The 18071-nt window shown below is 45.3% G+C and overlaps 1 protein-coding gene across 3 annotated transcripts; it reads left to right on the top strand.

Annotated features, from left to right (window-relative positions):
- Nucleotides 1-3311: 3311 nt before the first annotated feature.
- Nucleotides 3312-17954, top strand: slc35a5 (solute carrier family 35 member A5). Of its 3 annotated transcripts, none has more exons than XM_089002263.1 (10): nt 3312-3865; nt 6957-7086; nt 7168-7266; nt 7421-7551; nt 8566-8633; nt 8949-9140; nt 10170-10370; nt 10448-10569; nt 13742-14010; nt 17399-17954. In XM_089002263.1, exons 1-10 carry the CDS (start codon nt 3623-3625, stop codon nt 17465-17467), a joined length of 1524 nt encoding a protein of 507 aa, XP_088858389.1. In that variant the 5' UTR covers nt 3312-3622; the 3' UTR covers nt 17468-17954. The 3 variants fall into 3 exon arrangements, with proteins under 3 accessions (XP_088858389.1, XP_088858388.1, XP_088858390.1); XM_089002262.1 differs by having other exon boundaries at nt 7418-7551; XM_089002264.1 differs by lacking the exon at nt 3312-3865 and adding an exon at nt 4764-5041 and having other exon boundaries at nt 7418-7551.
- The last annotated feature ends 117 nt before the right edge of the window (nt 17955-18071 follow it).

The raw sequence follows: 18071 nt of genomic DNA, 5'->3' as shown, positions 1-18071 counted from the left end.
CTGCCCAGACATGCGGTGCCCAACGAAACCGGTATTGGATCGTAGCCGCTTTCCTTGTTGCTAGTTCAAGGTTGCCATTGGCTTGTGGTATACCGAGGTACATGTAGCTGTTTTCAATGTCTGCTATTGTTCCTTCAGGGAGTGAGACCCCTTCAGTATGGACTACCTTGCCCCTCTTTGTCACCATCCGACTACATTTCTCCAGCCCGAATGCCACTGCTGTAGATCCTGGTTGTGTGGATCATGGAGTCTATTTCCCTTTCGCTCTTAGCATACAGCTTTATGTCATCCATGTAGAGGAGGTGACTGATCGGAGCTCCATTTCTGAGGCGGTATTCATGGCCTGTCTTGGCGATTATTTGGCTGAGGGGGTTCAGTCCGATACAGAACAGCAGTGAGTGAGCAGGCAGAGTGCATCACCTTGGCATATGCCACATTTGATGGACACTTGCGTTAGTTGCTTGCCATTGGCTTCAAGTGTGGTTTTCCACATCCTCATCGAGTTTGCAATGAAGGCTCTCAGGGTCATATGGACCTTATTCAACTCCAAGCATTCAGTGATCCATGTGTGTGGCATCGAGTCATCTGCTTTCTTGTAATCAATTCAGGCTGTGCACAGGTTGGTATGTCGTGACCTGCAGTCTTGTGCTACTGTTCCGTCTTGATACATGTGATATACAATACGGCGGTTGAGTGGTTGGCCTGGTCATGGTCATGGACGTGAGTGCGACCCTTCTCACACCATCACGTGACGACGCTCGGCTCGACGTGGACGTTGCACTGCCAGGCGCAGAGTGGCACCACGGACGGCCGCCTGGGAACAGGCCTCAGCCGGGCGTTGATGTGGACGTTGCACGGCTCATCATATGACGCAAATCAAACTCGACGAGGCGAGGCCCAACGTGGTCGTGAACTACCCTGCACCAGGGAAACAAGACCAGACCTTAACACCTGCGGGATCCAGTGGCACCTCCACGATGCGGGGAGTTTCACGCCCTCAAACAACTGTTGCTCAGGCGGTTCACGCTATCGGCCTCTGAGAGAGCAAACAGACTTCTTTCCCTTCCCGGACTCGGCGACGGAACAGCAGTGGATCTCATGGACAATATGCTGTCGCTCTTAAGTTCGTATGAGGCCGGATTCCTTTTCCCCCATCTATTCCTCCAGCTACCAGCCTCAGCGCGCGCCGCGCTAGCTAACTCAACGTGCTTGGCCACCGGCGACTATCAAGGTTTGGCTGAAGAAGCAGACCGAGTGCTTTTGGCGACAGGACGGTTCGCCGTGCACAGCGTGAAGGCCGAACCCCTCGGTGAAGTGGCATCGACCATCAATCCGACCGTCGTTCCCGGAGTGGGATCGCAGATGCGGCGCGGGAAAGCCACCTGCTTTTTCCATCAGCGGTTTGGCGCCAAGGCTCGACGCTGCGTCCCCCCCTGCTCCTACGAGGCTCCGGGAATCTCCAATGCCCGGCACCCAGTAGCAGCCGTGGGCGCCAGCAACGAAAGCGAGCTGCTTTTCATCACAGACTCCACGTCAGGCAGACGTTTTCTTGTGGACAGCGGGGCACAAGTAAGCCTGCTGACGGCCACCGCCGCGGACAAGACGGCAGGTAGGTGCGGGCCTCCCCTGTGCGCAGCTAACGGCTCGCCCATCGACAACATTGGCTCCAGGTCAGTGACTGTGCGCTTCCACGGACGGGAATTCAAGTGGAACTTTATTGTTGCCTCGATCACAGTTGGAGCCAACCAGCAGGACCAAGTTCACGGCGCGGATTTTTATGTGCTCATGGACTACTTGTGTACATTGCTAACCGTCGTTTGATTGACGCCATCTCTTTCACGACTTTCCCGTGTGAGGCTGGAGGGCTCGGAGCGTTAACACACACAAATTATTTAACGTCAGGTAATGTCTAAGGTAATGTCTGCTGACCGATTTCCCGTCACGAACAACCCCCGCCTTTTCCAATAACGATACAAAACACGGGGAAGGGCACTTCATCCCCACGGTCGGCCCGCCAGTTTTTCGCTACGATGGAGCGCTTGGGCATCGTCAGGCTTTCCAACAGCCCGTGGGCCTCACCATTACACATGATGCCCAAAAGTGACGGTTCTTGGCGACCGTGCGGTGATTTTCGTCGGGTTAATAACCTAACCACACATGACTGTTACCCCATCCTGCACATTAAAGATCTTTCCGCACGTTTGGCCAGTGCCATGATCTTTTCTAAAGTACAAGTTATCACAAGGTGCCGGTACGGGTAGAGGATGTGCCAAAAACTGTGTTGATTACCCCCTTTGGCCTCTTTGAATTTCTCCGCATGCCTTTTGGCCTGAAGGGGGCGGCACAGACCTTCCAAAAACTGATGGACTAAGTCTTGCGAGGCCTTGATTTTGTATTTGTCTATCTAGACGACATCCTTGTGGCCAGCCCTTCACCGGAGGAACACCGGTCGCACTTAACTGAGGTTTTCAAGTGTCTTGATTCACACGGCCTTATCATTAACCCTGTGAAGTGCCAATTTGGTCTGTCCAAGATCGATTTCTTGGGGCACCGCATTTCACCAAAGGGCGCCATCCCCTTACCCGCCAAAGTGCGGGCAGTGGTTGATTTCCCCCACCCGGCCACAGTTAAGGCTCTGCAGGAGTTTTTGGAAATGATCAATTTTTATGACCGGTTTCTTCCTCACGCAGCCAACCTCCTACAACCCCTCTACGGCGCCTTGAGAAAAAAGAAGTGTAACGACCCCGTCGAGTGGGCCCCACAAGGAGCACAGTCCTTTCAACGAGTCAAGGAAGCTCTCGCGGGTGCAACTCTTCTGGTCCACCCGATCTCAACCGCACAAGTGGCCTTGACTACCGATGCGTCTGATGTTGCCGTAGGGGCGGTGGTTGAGCAGCTTGTGGAGAACGAATGGCAGCCCCTTGCATTTTTCAGTCGGAAGCTGCAAGATAACAAATGCAAGTATAGTGTTTTCGACAGGGAGTTGTTAGCACTCTATCTTGCAACGCACCATTTTCGTTTCCTGATTCGAGGGGCGCCGCTTCACCGCATATGTGGATCACAAACCACACACATTCGCCATGTCGAAGGCGCCTGAACCGTGGTCGGCCCGACAGCAATGGCATTTAGCGGCCATTTCGGAATTCAGGACAGACATTCAGCACGTGGCTGGCAAATGTAACCCTGTGGCCGATTGCTTGTCACGCGCGATCGTATGTCCAGTCCAGCTTGGGGTGGATTTTTCAGAGATGGCCAACGCCCAATCCGAGGATCCGGACATCCACGAACTCAAGGCAGCAGGCACAGCCCTGAAACTTGAGGAGGTGGCACTGTGTGAAGGGGGTCCCGCTCTCTTCTGCGATGTGTCTATGGGTCGCACTAGTCCCGTGGTTCCGCAGGAGTGGCATTCGGCGAATTTTTGATTCAATTCATTCCTTCTCACACCCTGGCGTCCGGGCGTCAGTCAAACTACTTGGGGCCAAGTTTGTCTGGCCCGGGTTACGAAAGGACGTCAGGAAGTGGGCAGCTGCATGTGTGCCATGTCAGCGCGCCAAAGTCCACAGGCACATCCGGGCAAACCTGGAAACGTTTCCGATTCCGGCCAGGAGATTTGACCACGATTATGTGGACCTGGTCGGGGCCCTTCCTCCTTCGCAGGGTTGCACACAACTCCACTATGGTCGATCGGACCACTAGGTGGCCGGAAGCAGTCCCACTGTCCTCCATGACCTCGGCAGATATCGCCGGCGCATTTCTGTCGTCCTGGGTCGCAAGTTTCGGCACGGCATCCGATATCACTTCGGACAGAGGCTCCCAGTTTGTGTCCGAGCTCTGGTCAGCCATGGCGCAGTCCTTGGGTGTGCAGGTACACCACACTATGGCCTACGGGGTGTGTCAACGTTTCCACCGGTCACTTAAAGCCGCGCTAGAGTCCGCTCTATCGGACGGTAACTGGGTCGACCGGCTTCCGTGGGTCCTGCTCGGGTTACGTTCGGCCCCAAAAGAAGACCTTAACGCCGCTCCGGCAGAGTTCGTACTCGGTCAGCCACTCCACGTCCCTGGTGAATTTCTGCCTGAAGCTTTGGGTGCACCTTATTTCCCCCTTTTGCCAGGGGAGCCCCTGACTGCAGCACCATTTCACCACTGCATCCCCAAAATATTCATTCCGTCTGCTCTTAGGTCAGCCCGGTTTGTTTTTGTGCGTCACGATGCCCACCGTTCTCCCCTCCAGCCGCCGTACGATGGCACATTTAGAGTGCTCGAACACGGTGAAAAGAGTTTTGTGGTCGATATGGATGGGCGAAGGGAGGGCATTTCAATAGAGAGACTCAAACCGGCTCATTCAGTTGCAGGCGAGGACGTTTCTCCGGCCCAGGTCCCACGTCGCGGAAGCCCTCTAAAACCTTCAGCCTCACCGCGGCATGCCAGGGTTGAGTGTCGTTCCCCAACTCAGGCCTCACCCGAATTACCTGCCCGAATAATTTCACCTTCACCACCGACCGACGGACTGCGTATTCGTTGTGGCAGGCTGGTCAAGCCACCTGCAAAGTTTTCGCCTTGACCTTCCTTGTGGGTGTTCTGGGGGGGGGGGGGGGGGGGGGGGGGGCATGGTGGCGGGCACTAGGACCAGGCATCTCACCCAGCAGGTGCACGGGAGGGGGCGGGTGCATGTTACATATATTTCACTGCATTTGTTGTTTTAGTTAGATCCACTTGTTAGCAGTTGGAATGAAGACCTACTCCAGTCGATCGTGTGTTCTTCTTCCTCAACTGCTACAATATACGGTATATATAATTTAGACGAGAGCCTATATTGGATTACCTAACGTCCTAACCCGAAATGAGTACCCTAGTACAAAATTAAAACATTACAGATTACAGAGCAATGGGTGGCGGTAATGCGCGAATCCTTTTTTGCAATCGTCCCTTCCACACGGAAGAAGAAGAATGTGCCATTGCGCCGGCGCGTGCACCAACCAACCAGGAATAAGTCACATTCGTAGTTTTTTTTTCGGATGTGTACTAAACTACTACGAAACAGGTCAGTTTATCTTCAAGTATCTTTCTTGTACCAATGAATTGATCTCATTGCACACCTTCGTCAAATTATCCATCAGACATGTTAATGTAATCTTTTACTTGAAACCATTTGAATGAAAAGCGAAAGTGTGGCTTGTTGCGATTGTATTTCTGCAGGATTGGCATGTCTGCACATATAAACAACAAAGCTTCCATCTTTTACAAGCTACTTCTACGACATCGAATTCATGACAAAGAGTTTCGTTATTTAACTGACCCTAAATTCTTACTGGTCGGTAGGCGATCGCATACACATGTCCTGCAATGAAATGCCCAATTCGCCGCTCATTTTTTTTGCAGATTTTGGACACTTTAAGTCATTTTTATTGGTGTTTTGCATTTGAACAAAAATATCATACTGCGTGTTTTGGGCATTTTAGATGCTATAAAACGTTTTTCTGATGTCATTTAAGAAACAAAAAAGTGGCGTCGGTTGTCCTTTAAAGGATGCTGTTCTGTGATTTTTTTGGGGATTTTTGTTTGAGACTGTTTTCCTCAGAGTTGAAAAGTATTTTCTATGCAAATTATAGCCTTTCAGCGGTGTATGAAATATAATGTATCCTTGTTCTTCGCACAGCTTGTGTGTGTGCGCGCGCGTGGTGTTAAATACGGTCTGATCTTTTCTAAATGAGGATTGAATTCTTTTCCAATCGATGTCAGAAGTTACATAGTAGAGAACCCAACCATCTTTGTGTTTATCAAAATAGAATTAGATTCCATTTTAACACTGGTATTTAAAGGGCAACCGACGTCACTTTTTTGTTTCCTAACTGACATCAGAAAATCGTTTGATAGCATCTAAAATACCCAAAACACGCAGGCTGATATTTTTTGTCAAATCCAAAACACCAATAAAAATGACTTAAAGTGTCCAAGATCTGCAAAAAAATTGAGCTGCGAATTGGGCATTTTCAGAAAGTCCAGCCCCTGTTCGTGACGTCACTCCAAGACGTCTTGTCTTGCTGGAGAATCAAAACAATGGCTTCAGATTTTGAGAATATGCTTTCTTGTTACTCATCCAGTTATGATTATGATTCAAATAGGTCTGAAGAGGAAAGCATACATGTTTGAAATTGATTAAATAATTTATTCCGTGCCATTCTGAGGTATCTGGGGGCGGGAAATGTATGTATGTTTCCACGGGCTGATTAATTCCTTACACGGAGCTTTGACCCCATCTTCTGCCTCTTTTTGGTGCTACACGAAGTTTTCAGACCAAACAAAGTACAGCAAAATGCATTGACGTGATGGAAGGACTGCTGCAATGTGTCCTTTTTTCAGTCAGGGGCGTTCCTTCAGTGACGTAACGTGAGGACTCGTCACCAACTCAAAAACAAGACTTCCGGAATATTCAGCGCGAGTCTTAAAACGTAAAATATAGCTATATGCGGTGGAATCTCGCTCAGTAGAAGTCATTTGAAGCGATTTTACAAATTATGGCCACAACTTGTCCGGAGACGTCGGTTGTCCTTTAAGTTTCTGACGCAGCATTTGTGTTTGTGACGTGCCTTGAGATTTTTGTAATGTAAAACATGTGACCAGGCTCCTTGAAAATAGGGCAACAGTGTGTTATTGTATCCATCTATGTATTTTCCGATCCATTTTAGCCTCACAAGGGTCGTGGGGTGTGCTAGAGCTAGAGCTGTCTTTTGGCAGTTGGTGGTGCACAACCTGAACTGGTTGGTACCAAATTGTAGTTAATTGTATGGCAATACCTTTTATCGTTTTTTTTTGGTTGTTGTCATTGTTTGTTCATGATTTATTTTGTGAGTGCATTATGCAAAGAAAATGAACTTTTTACAATCGTGACAACATAGCTACATCACTAATATTAAACAGAAAAGCTTTATTTATTTTTTGTACATATCTTCCTGCAGGGTTACACAGGCATGGCGTGCTGCCCCCACCTATGCTCACGCTCATTGGCTTTCACTCTGGCCCTCGGCTTAAGTTTTGTTACTCTCGGAACAATGCGGATCCTGCTACTTAAATTTTCTGCCAATGCAGGTGAAGACACTGTCCTGCTTTATGTTCTTGAAACATTGCGACGACCGTCCTAAGTGTTTGTTGTCCGTGGTCTCTGCACAGACAACAAATATGACTTCCTCCCAGCGTCTGTCAACATTATGGCGGAGGCACTCAAGTTGCTCTTCTGCCTCGCGATGTCTATCAGGGTATTTATTCGAGGTAAACATGATTTATATGCATTTGTGATTGAGATTCCGCAGTGTCCCATTAAACCTATTTTTTACCATCCATGTCTGGGGCACAGAAAGAATTTAATTTCACAGATGATGCTCAGACGATTACACACATATTGAATCTTGACTCATCTCAGAAGGACGCTCTGACGGAGATCTGCGTTGCTCTTCGGCCTCCTCGCTCCGCAACTCTTTGAAATGGGCTGTCCCCGCATTCCTCTACTTTCTTGACAACCTCATCACTTTCTACGTGATGACCTACCTACAGCCAGTAAGTCCCTTTCTCGGGTGGGTAGGTAAATATGACACGCACACGCACGCACACACACCCGAACACGCACACACACACACACACACACACACACACACACACACACACACACACACACACACACACACACACACACACACACACACACACACACACACACACGCGCACACACACACACACCCACGCACACACACACGCACACACACACACACACACACACACACACACACACACACACACACACACACACACACACACACAAAATATCATATGACCAAAAATGAAATAAATCTCCTTTAATGTGTATGTGAGAGTTGCTTGAGCGCCATTCAACTTGACTTTGAATGTGATTGGTGAATGCTAAACTGAGACAAATCCACACATAAAATGGTGTGCATACTTTGTCCACCAAAGTTTTTTTAATTCTTATTTTCCCTCTCAAACCGACTTATTTTTTCCCCTCAATTGACTAGCACAAGTTTTATGTCACATTAAGGGTGGAGAAATGTTTGAAATGACTTGTCAACATCCATCCATCCATCCATTTTCCGTACCGCTTATTCCTCATTAGGGTCGCGGGGGGTGCTGGAACCAATCCCAGCTGTCTTCGGGCACAAGGCGGGGGACACCCTGAATTGGTTGCCAGCCAATCGCAGGGCACACAAGGACAAACAACAGTCAGTCTCACACTCACACCCAGGGACAATTTGGACAATCTGCCTGCCATGCATGTTTTTTGGAATGTGGGAGGAAACCGGAGGACCCGGAGAAAACCCACGCGGGCACGGGGAGAATATGCAAACTCCACACAGGGAGGCCGGACCGGGACACGAGCCGGCGACCTCTGCACTGTGAAGCCGGTGTGCTAAACACTTGACTACCGGGCCGCCCTGACTTGTCAACATGCTTTCTTTTATTCTATATCACAAGAAAATGGCCATGTGTCGACTTTTCAGCCGCACTGTACCTTGATGTTCTCTGCACTGTCCTGATTGTTTTTGTTGTTGTCCTCAGGCCATGGCAGTTTTGTTCTCCAACTTTGTTATCCTTACCACAGCAGTTCTCTTCAGACTTGTTCTCAAGTAAGTTGCTCATCTTACTACATACAACCCTCTTTTTTTCACCCATCTTAGTCATTTAATTTTCTCCGTGGTCACAGTCCTTGTGTGGCACTTTTTTTGAAAATTCAACTAAAATGTGCATTTTTAACTGTTTTACGGTAAAATTCCCCACAAAAAAAAACTTCTCCTGTGACTGTAAAGTGACCTTTAGAGTTTTGAAAGGCGCTTATAAATCAAATGTATTATTATTATTATTATTATTATTATTATTATTATTATTATTATTATTATTATTATTATTAACATTCATGTTTTGCTTCATTCCGCCACCATCAGGCGGCGGTTTTCTTGGGTGCAGTGGGCGGCGTTGGTCATACTCTTCCTGTGTATTGTTTCTCTGACGACGGGGTCGGGCGGCGGCCAGAAGTCATTCGTCTCGGTGCCAGGAGGCCACTTGAAGCCCCTTTCAGCACCGTCCAACTCCTGCCTGGTGTACACGCAGCTGCTGGAGCAGATGAAGAACAGCAGGTGACATAGTGACCGTGGAAAGAGTCCAGTTTCCAGCCTTCTGGGCTTCGAATGCACTTCAGCTTGGGTTATATATCCAGGGCTTTTCAAAAATCACTGTTATTTTTTAAACATAAAAAACTATAAATGGGAAGAGTTGATTTTAGACATTATCTATAAATTGGGCAATACTTGGAAACAAAAATACATTAAAAAAAATTATGGTGCGCGTTTTTTTAAATTAAACTATTTTAAAAATAAGAATTTAACTTCAGACATGCATTACATTTTTTACATTTAAATGTTTAGTCCAATAAAAATAAGTGTGTTTTTTCAAAATAAGGTGGAATGTACAGAAATACATATTAACTAACTATTTTGTTATACTGTATTTCATACGTGCCTTTTTGTTTGGTAGCCTCTTGAACAAATATTTTAAAAAATACAAATCTATCATCTGGTTCGCCTTTACTGTTTTCACAAAATATTTTCAAATTCTTGAACCCTAGCACCAGAAAAGTTCTCTTATCAAGTTCTGTTGCACTTCCTGTTTTATTTGCCAATACATGCTAAGATGCAGTATAAAGGATTAAATGAAGCTCCTCAACTAATTCAATATGCAGTTGTACCTTGATACTATGATCACACAAGATAGCAGCAAGGCAGCACTTTTTTTATTCAAAGCAAAACAGCAAAGAGCGGTGTTATTCACTGAACGCAGGATAGTCCCCTTCCTCCTTCCGAAAACATCTGATTAGCAAATCATGAATATGCACAGTTGGGCGTTTTAGTCTGTAAACACTTGGACTGAAGTGTATTTCAAAGTAAAATGAAATTCTTTTTCAAATAAAAGTTCACATTTAGCTTTATGTTCCATATTTTAATTTACTTTGGATTCCAAGTATACTGCTACACATGAACTCATTTTTCACAATTTGTTTGACATCAGAGACTCGTCAGACTAATGGTTATTGATTTTCTGTCTGACCGAACCAAAGAATCGCTGTTCCTGTTCCTTTACTTGAGGTGTATAATCCCATCCTCCCACAGCGCCACCGCCTTGTGGATGAAGACGTTGCCTGGCCAGGCCTGGCGTGACAAGCTGGTGGAAAAGCTTCGCTCGCTGGGCATGGGCCACGTCCTGCTCTTGCTGCAGTGCTTCATCTCGGCCATGGCCAACATTTACAATGAAAAGATCTTCAAAGAAGGAGACCAGCTCACTGAGAGCATCTTCATTCAAAATAGTAAACTGTGAGCTCGTCATCTGTTCAATGTGATATAGCGAAGATACGTCACATCTTGACTGTTTTTCCTTTGTCATGTTGCAGGTACATCTTTGGTGTGGTTTTTAATGGTCTGACCATCGTTACCGGCCACAGTGGTGTCACCGTTCACTGTGGCCTTCTTTATGGACACAACATCTACTCTCTAGCCCTGGTGGTCATCACGGGTGAGTAGCATGCTCTACAACGACAACTCTATGACTTCCAGACCACAAATATTAGGGAACACCCACCCAATGTAAACAAAGAGATCATCATGTTTGTCACATTTCTTGGGTTTAAAGGACAACTGACACCATTTTTTTTGTTTCCTCACTGACATCAGAAAAAAGTTTCATAGCATCTAAAATACCCAAAACACGCAGGCTGATATTTTTAGTCAAATGCAAAACGGCAATAAAAATGACTTAAAGTGTCCCAAAACTGCCACAAAATAAGCTCGGAACTGGGCAGATTCAGAAAGTCACACCCCCTTGTTCATAATGTCACTATTGGACACACACTGCCTTGCTTCAGAATCAAAACAATGGCTTCAGAGAGTTCAGATTCGGAGAAGATGCTTTCTTGTTACTCATCCAGTTATGGATATGATTCAAATAGTTCTGAAGAGGAAGCATAAATGTTTGCAATCAATTAAAGAATCAATTAAAGAAGTCATTCCGTATCAATTCGAGCCGTCTGGACTCCAGAAAATGCGCAAGATGGCACACAAGCTCCGTTAGAAATGGGCTGATTTGTCCGCTGGGAATTTGTGTACATTTACACCTTCTTATACTCAACATCGCGTTATTGATGTAGTTTTCCTTCTAATTTCGCAATGAACACAGTGTTTCCAGACTAAAAAAAGTACCCAAAATGCATTGTGTGTCGCTTTCTCGGTCATGGGCGTTCCCTCCGTGACGTCACTTAAAGGACAACCGACGTCTCCGGACAAGTTGTGTCCATAATTTGTATAAATGCTTCAAATGACTTCTACCGAGCGTATTTTACAAAGATTCCACCGCATATAGCTATATTTTACGTTTTAAGACTCGTGCTGAATATTCCGGAAGTCTTGTTTTTGATTTGGTGACGAGTCCTCACCCTACGTCACTGAAGGTTACACCAAGACAATTATTAGATATTCGCTGACAAAAATTCCAAGGTGAAAAATCAACCAATTTCCAACAGAGCTCTGGCGCCATTTTCTGCATTTTCTGTGACGCTACACATCAGTCTTGATCCCTCAAAATGACCAGGAAGGCCTTCTTTAATTCATTGCAAACATTTATACGTAACAAGAAAACATATTCTCCGAATCTGAAGCCATTGTTTTGATTCTCGAGCAATGCAAGACGTCTTTGCGTGATGTCACGAACTGGGGGCGGGACTTTCTGAAAATGCCCAATTCGCAGCTCAATTTTTTTGCAGATTTTGGACACTTTAAGTCATTTTTATTGGTGTTTTGCATTTGACTAAAATATCAGCCTGCGTGTTTTGGATATTTTAGATGCTATAAAATGTTTTTCTGATGCCAGTTAGGAAACAAAAAAGTGATGTCGGTTGTCCTTTGAGGGATCGTCATCAACTCAAAAACAATACTTCCTGAATATTCAACGCGAGTCTTAAAACGTAAAATATAGCTATATGCAGTGGAATCTTTGTAAAATGCGCTCAGTAGAAGTCATTTGAAGTGATTTTACAAATTATAGACGCAACTTGTCCAGAGGTGTCGGTTGTCCTTTAAATTTAGCAACAAAAACCAACACATCGATTTTTACAGTATGTTGCACATATTAAAGACCGACATCTTGTTTTTACATTAAAAAATACAGAAAAAACTAGACAATTTAAATCAAACTACACAAGAACGGCACAGTGGTAGACATTGTGATTTTTTTATTGTTGTTTTTGCCCTACTCAGTAAGTGTTTGCTACACAGTAGACGGCAGGTGGCGCTCAGTGTGTGTGTGAGCGGGCGCGCAGGGAGTCGTAGGTCCACACAGGAGCCAAAGGTCATCAGATCATGGTTCAGACCCCACTTACAAAAGCTGTACGATGCAAAACATTCTCATAACAGCCATTATTCCAAACTTACTCAGATGAGCGATCTTCATTTGTCTCACAAAGGAGAAATTCCCATGTTCATAAAAGGGAGAAAGTAGAAGATAAATATAATATAGAAAATATGAATATGAGAAGATTAAAAATAGGTGAGTTGGGGTGAGTGCAAGGTGTCCCCGGGCTAAAATGCTCAATGTTTTTGTTTAGTAGGTTAAAACTATTTTCTATATTGTCTTGTGCTGTTCGTGCGATCAATTTGAATTTATTGATTTATTAATTTGAATTCTACATTGGACGGCCCGGTAGTCGAGTGGTTAGTATGCTGACTTCACAGTGCAGAGGTCGTGAGTTCAAATCCGGCTCCGGCCTCCCTGTGTGGAGTTTGCATGTTCTGCTTAGGCCCGTGTGGGTTTTCTTCGGATCCTCCGTTTTCCTCCCACATTCCAGAAACATACACAGCAATGCTGATTGAACACTCCAAATTGTCCCGAGTGTGAGAGCTAGTTAGTTGTTTGGCTCTGTATGCCCTGTGATTGGTTGGCAACCAATTCAGGGTGTCCCCCGCCTCATCCAGAAACCCCCGCACGAAACAGTCCAAAAAATGAATGAATTCTACATTGATTTTGTCGAATGTTATTTTTCTTTCTCATTTGGTTTACATAATCAGTCTTTTTTTTTATTTTGCGGGGAAAAAGAAGCTTGTTTTATTTCCGTATTACTCCTATCGTATTGCACAGATGCAGAAACTGCCTTGTGAACGCAAGCTGGGCTGCACCATCACGCTTCTCTTTAGTAAGCAGCTGTATTAGCTTCCTAGCTAGCGAGCTTTCTATCTATGTGAGTTACTTCCGGGTTGAGTCAACGCTCGTGCGTATGGCTGCTGCTGCTCACCCACAGAGAAACTTATCCTGTGACTGTAAGGTGACCTTGAGAGTTTTGAAAGGTGCTTATCAATCAAATTTATTCATTTATGTATTTGTTTATTTATTATATGTTGTGAATGCTCCACAAAATTGACACCAGTGCAGGAAAATCCACTAGATGGAGCTACACTCAAGGAAATGCCAAGACAATCATCAGACGCCAGTAAAACATTGAATAAAAGCAGTGACACAGTTCACTCAACCAACAAGTTATAACAGTGACTCATTAACGTTGAACTCTTTTGCTCCTGCTCTATTTTCATGTTCAACTTCCGAATAAATTTCCTTAACATAGTTGTAGCAACCAGTTCTGTTAAGTTCAGCTTGTCGCCTTGAAAGTGAAATCTTCGACTTGACAATTTCTGTCCACCAGCGATCCTGGGCCTCTCTGTGGCCTTCATTTTGAAATTCCGGGACAACATGTTCCATGTGCTGACGAGCCAGATCACCACCGTCTTGGTGACCGCCCTCTCAGTCTTCCTCTTCGACTTCCGGCCTTCTCTGGACTTCTTCCTGCAGGCCCCCGTGGTGCTGCTCGCCATCTTTATCTACAATGCCAGCCGGCCCCGGGACTTGCAGTACAGCCTGCAGCAGGAAAGGCTGCGGGTCATCAACGGGGAGCTGTTAAAGAGGTCTAGAGGGGTAAGGGCAGATACGCATGCACATGCAAACTTCCTTGCTGCCATTTCATTCCGACAACCTTTTTTTGTCTTTCATGGAGGAATGATGCACTTGTTTTTGTTTCCCTTCACTGGTGCTGTTATATTGAGTGAATGCTGTCGATTCCAAATCAGTGGTTTTCAATCTTTTTTGAGCCAAGGCACGTTTCTTATCATTGAAAAATTACAGTGGCACACCACTACCTGTTAATGTGAAAAAATAATCCACTGAGCTATCTTCTGGCACTAGACGAGGGACACCCTGAACAGATTGCCAGCCAATCATTGAAAAATAAACACATACAATAGAGTCAATATTTAATGCATCCACTTAAAAGGCAAGAATAAAATAGTTAATTGGAACTTTAAGTTGCTTATCAGGGTCGGATTTTTCTGTGACAGCTGTTTTTTTTCTCCCCCACATTATTGGACCAATCTCCTTTCCCGTCTTGCGTCTTTGTACAATTCCAACATCACTCAAATGACTTTTCTGATGAATGCATTGATTTGTGGAATTCCAGGTTCCATTTAGCGCTTATTTTTCCATTTAAAAATGCATTGACAGCTTAGCTTTTCCGCATGTTTTGAAGTACACACCTTTCTCACTTGTGTTCTCTTATTTGGACATACTCCGACACTCAAAAGAACCACAGTTCTTCTTAGTTTGGGGAGTCGACATATCACATTCACTGCCCATTCATTTCTCAATGACAAGGGATTACCTTTAGCGTCTCCTCTCGCCCCCGCACTGTTATTGTGAGGGGGCAGAGAACACGCGCATTGCCATAATTGGCTGTAAAGCGTCATTGCATCGTTTCGTGCGATTGGCTGGACACCTGTCACACCTTACACAACAAATTGATACATACACACACACACACACACACACACACACACACACACACACACACACACACACACACACACACACACACACACACACACACACACACACACACACACACAAATTGATACATAACACACAACACACACACACACACACACACACACACACACACACACACACACACACACACACACACACACACACACACACAGTGGTACCTCGGTTCTCGAACGCCTCACTGTTCGAACAAAATATTCAAGATATTCTTGCTTCGGTGTTCGAACATCCGTGACCAACTGTTGTCGCATGCGGGACGTGCAATGTTTGCATTGTGTTGCCTGCTTAACACTACGAGGACTCCACTTTCTCAGCGGGTTTCAAAACTCTGAAGTACACTTTTGAGTCAGGGTGTAGTCCGAAGCAGGCTTCTGATTGGCCGCCGGTGCCGAGTATGCAAATTGCCAAACGAACGTTCGAAGACGCGAAAAATTATGACACATAATGTTTGTTAAATCCTCTCGCAAATTGCCAAACGAACATTTGTTTGGCAATTTGCATACTCGGCACCGGCAGCCAATCAGAAGCATGCTTCGGACTACACCCTGACTCAAAAGTGTACTCCAGAGTTTTGAAACCCGCTGAGAAAGTGGAGTCAACATGGCTCGTAGCGATTTGTTACCCGCTTACTACGGCAAAAAAGCAAATGGCACACGAGGGTCAACTCGCTGTCAACTCGCAAGTGACAGGAGCAAAGAGGTGGTTTCGGTGTTTGAAAAAAATCGCTTTATCGAACAAGGTCCTGGAACGAATTATGTTCGAGAACCGAGGTCCAACTGTATATTGTGATGTCGCGAGAGGCTGTGTCCTGGAGGGCAAGTACATTCCCCTAAGATGGCTTCACCCAGAGAGAGTTTTGGCCCCATATGGTGGAAGGCAGCAATTAAAACCCCACACCTGTGGCTGATCACGGCTTGATTGGCAATCAAGGCTTTTAAGGCAGAAAGCCTCTGAGTGTGGAGGGCGGGGAAGACAAGCTCTGTTGCTGTGCTCTGTGGAGAAACTGATTGCTGTGTGGAACTCATTGCCAGTTGGGACCATACGGCAGAACACTGGATTTGGACGCTTGTTAAAGGTGGCTAGGCTACCTGAGAAGGACATCAAGAGGGGTGAGGCCTAGAACGACATGGAAAAGAACTCTGCCTTCAGTTTCACCTCAGAAGAGACCTCATTATGATTTAAGTATTGGAAGAGACACTATTCTTGCTTGTGAATTCCCCCTGAAACCCTTTAGTAAAACCTTTGTTTGTATTCAAACCTGTCCATTGCGCTTCTTGTCCTGTCCCGCTGAGAGCGAGCCTCTCATGATATCACAATATCTAAACCAGTGTCTAGGTTTTATCCCCGGGAAGGAAGTGAGGGCCTGTTTCTCCATCTCTTCCATGTACAGATTAGCCACTATGGGTGAAACTGGTGAGCCCATAGCACAACCATGAATTTGTTTGTAAAATTTCTCCCTAAATTGAAAATACGTACCTCATGCTTTTGGTGCTAACATTAGCTGTGGCTGCACTCGAGACTGGGTGCTTTGCATTGATGTGCGAGGCTAAAGTTGAGCTGCTTTGGTAGTAAGCAAACCCCTTACAAATTAAGTACAACACTCTACTTTTATTATGTCATTTAGAATGTAACATTTCCATTCTTTGTGCCGTGAACTCTGACATGCTCGTCCGCTGCTTACCAAGCCTGCCCAACTCCAATGAGCGCCTATAAGTTTTGGCTAAACAAGCCCAACCTAACGACAGGCAGCCAATCAATGTCAGATTCAGGCTGTGACTGACAATTGTTTCCCTACCCAACACATAAAAACGGCTATGAGAAGTAGGCCCACCGACAGAAACAAAGGCAAAGTTTAAACTGTATTCATTTTTGTGGTTCATATTCCGAACTGTTTTATCTTCACTCAGATCACGGGGGTTGCTGGAGACTATCCCAGCTGTCTTTGTTTACAGTTTAAGCTTTTCTGCATGTTTTGCAGAGCAGACCTTTGTGCCCTGCGGTTGTCAGCCAATCGCAGGGCACACAGAAATGAAGAACCATTCGCACTCATACTCACACATTCGTGACAATTTGGAGTGTTCAATTAGCCTGCCATGCATATTTCTGGAATGTGGGCGGAACCTGGAGGACCCGGAGAAAACCCACGGGGAGAACAGGCAAACTCAGAGCTGGAGTTGAACCCTTTGCACTGTGAAGTCGACATGCTAACCACTTCACTATTGGGCTGGCCAAATTAAAATTTAGATTAATGGAATTAAAAAAATAACACACCAACAGGCTTTAATCAATAATGTATATGATCATTTGACACATCCAATTAAAATTGGGGGAGGTCGTAATACAGTATTCGTAATGGGATAAATAATCTTGATTATTTATGTTATTTTGCCTCCACACAATTGAATATTTCATCCACAATTTTAGGTCGTTTGTTTAGTGGTGTCTGACCTTCTCTGGTGTATTTTAGGATGGCGTGGAGCTGGAGCTGCTCACCAAGGCCAACACAGACAGCGACTCTGAAGACTCGTCATTGTAATGCAGAAATGCAGACCTTGTGCAATGTTCACAAAGGAGGCACATTGTCCATGCACGTGATGTCTGCAAATATTTATTTATTTATTTGCTGCTGGAAAACATGTCCGGACGACATCGCCGATGTCTCTGAAACACATGAAATTCAGGCATTTGCCGTTTTTTTTTTTTTTTTTTTTTTTTGTGGTCAAACCTCAACACACGCTTTCGGTTTGTGCGTGATGGGAATAAGTCTTGTTACTGTATTTATTTTCCTCTTTTGGAAACCATGTGGGTATTTTCCCCTCTTCCGTTGCTGGAGGAAGGATGAGTTTGGCAGGATATGTGGATGGACAGTATACATGTGACTCTGAAGACTTGTTTGGCGGAGCATACACCTCATGAATTGGACTTTTTAAAGGCACAACGACTGCATCATGGATGCCATCTTTGGTCCCGTTGTATTTGTAAACCGGACCATGTGAGCTTGATAATAAACAGCACATCCTTCACTGGCTTTGGAATGTGATGAGGAACGAGGGCAGACAAAACAATGGAAAATGGGAGAAACAATTATCGGTTGTTCCTCCCAATATGTTTTTCAAGTATCTGACTCTAGCACAACTTTT

Source organism: Hippocampus bargibanti, linkage group LG08 (assembly GCF_051943395.1).
Source record: "Hippocampus bargibanti isolate YZ-2025 linkage group LG08, ASM5194339v1, whole genome shotgun sequence".
Lineage (NCBI taxonomy): Eukaryota > Metazoa > Chordata > Actinopteri > Syngnathiformes > Syngnathidae > Hippocampus > Hippocampus bargibanti.
This window is presented reverse-complemented; position numbering and strand designations above follow the sequence as displayed.

Excerpts from the sequence above, each read along its gene's own strand:
- slc35a5 (XM_089002262.1), top strand. The coding sequence starts at position 3,623 with ATGTGGACCTGGTCGGGGCCCTTCCTCCTTCGCAGGGTTGCACACAAC. Across the intron at positions 7,267-7,417 it reads TATCAGGGTATTTATTCGAG|AAGGACGCTCTGACGGAGAT; the intron begins GTAAACATGATT and ends GACTCATCTCAG. Across the intron at positions 9,141-10,169 it reads GAGCAGATGAAGAACAGCAG|CGCCACCGCCTTGTGGATGA; the intron begins GTGACATAGTGA and ends ATCCTCCCACAG.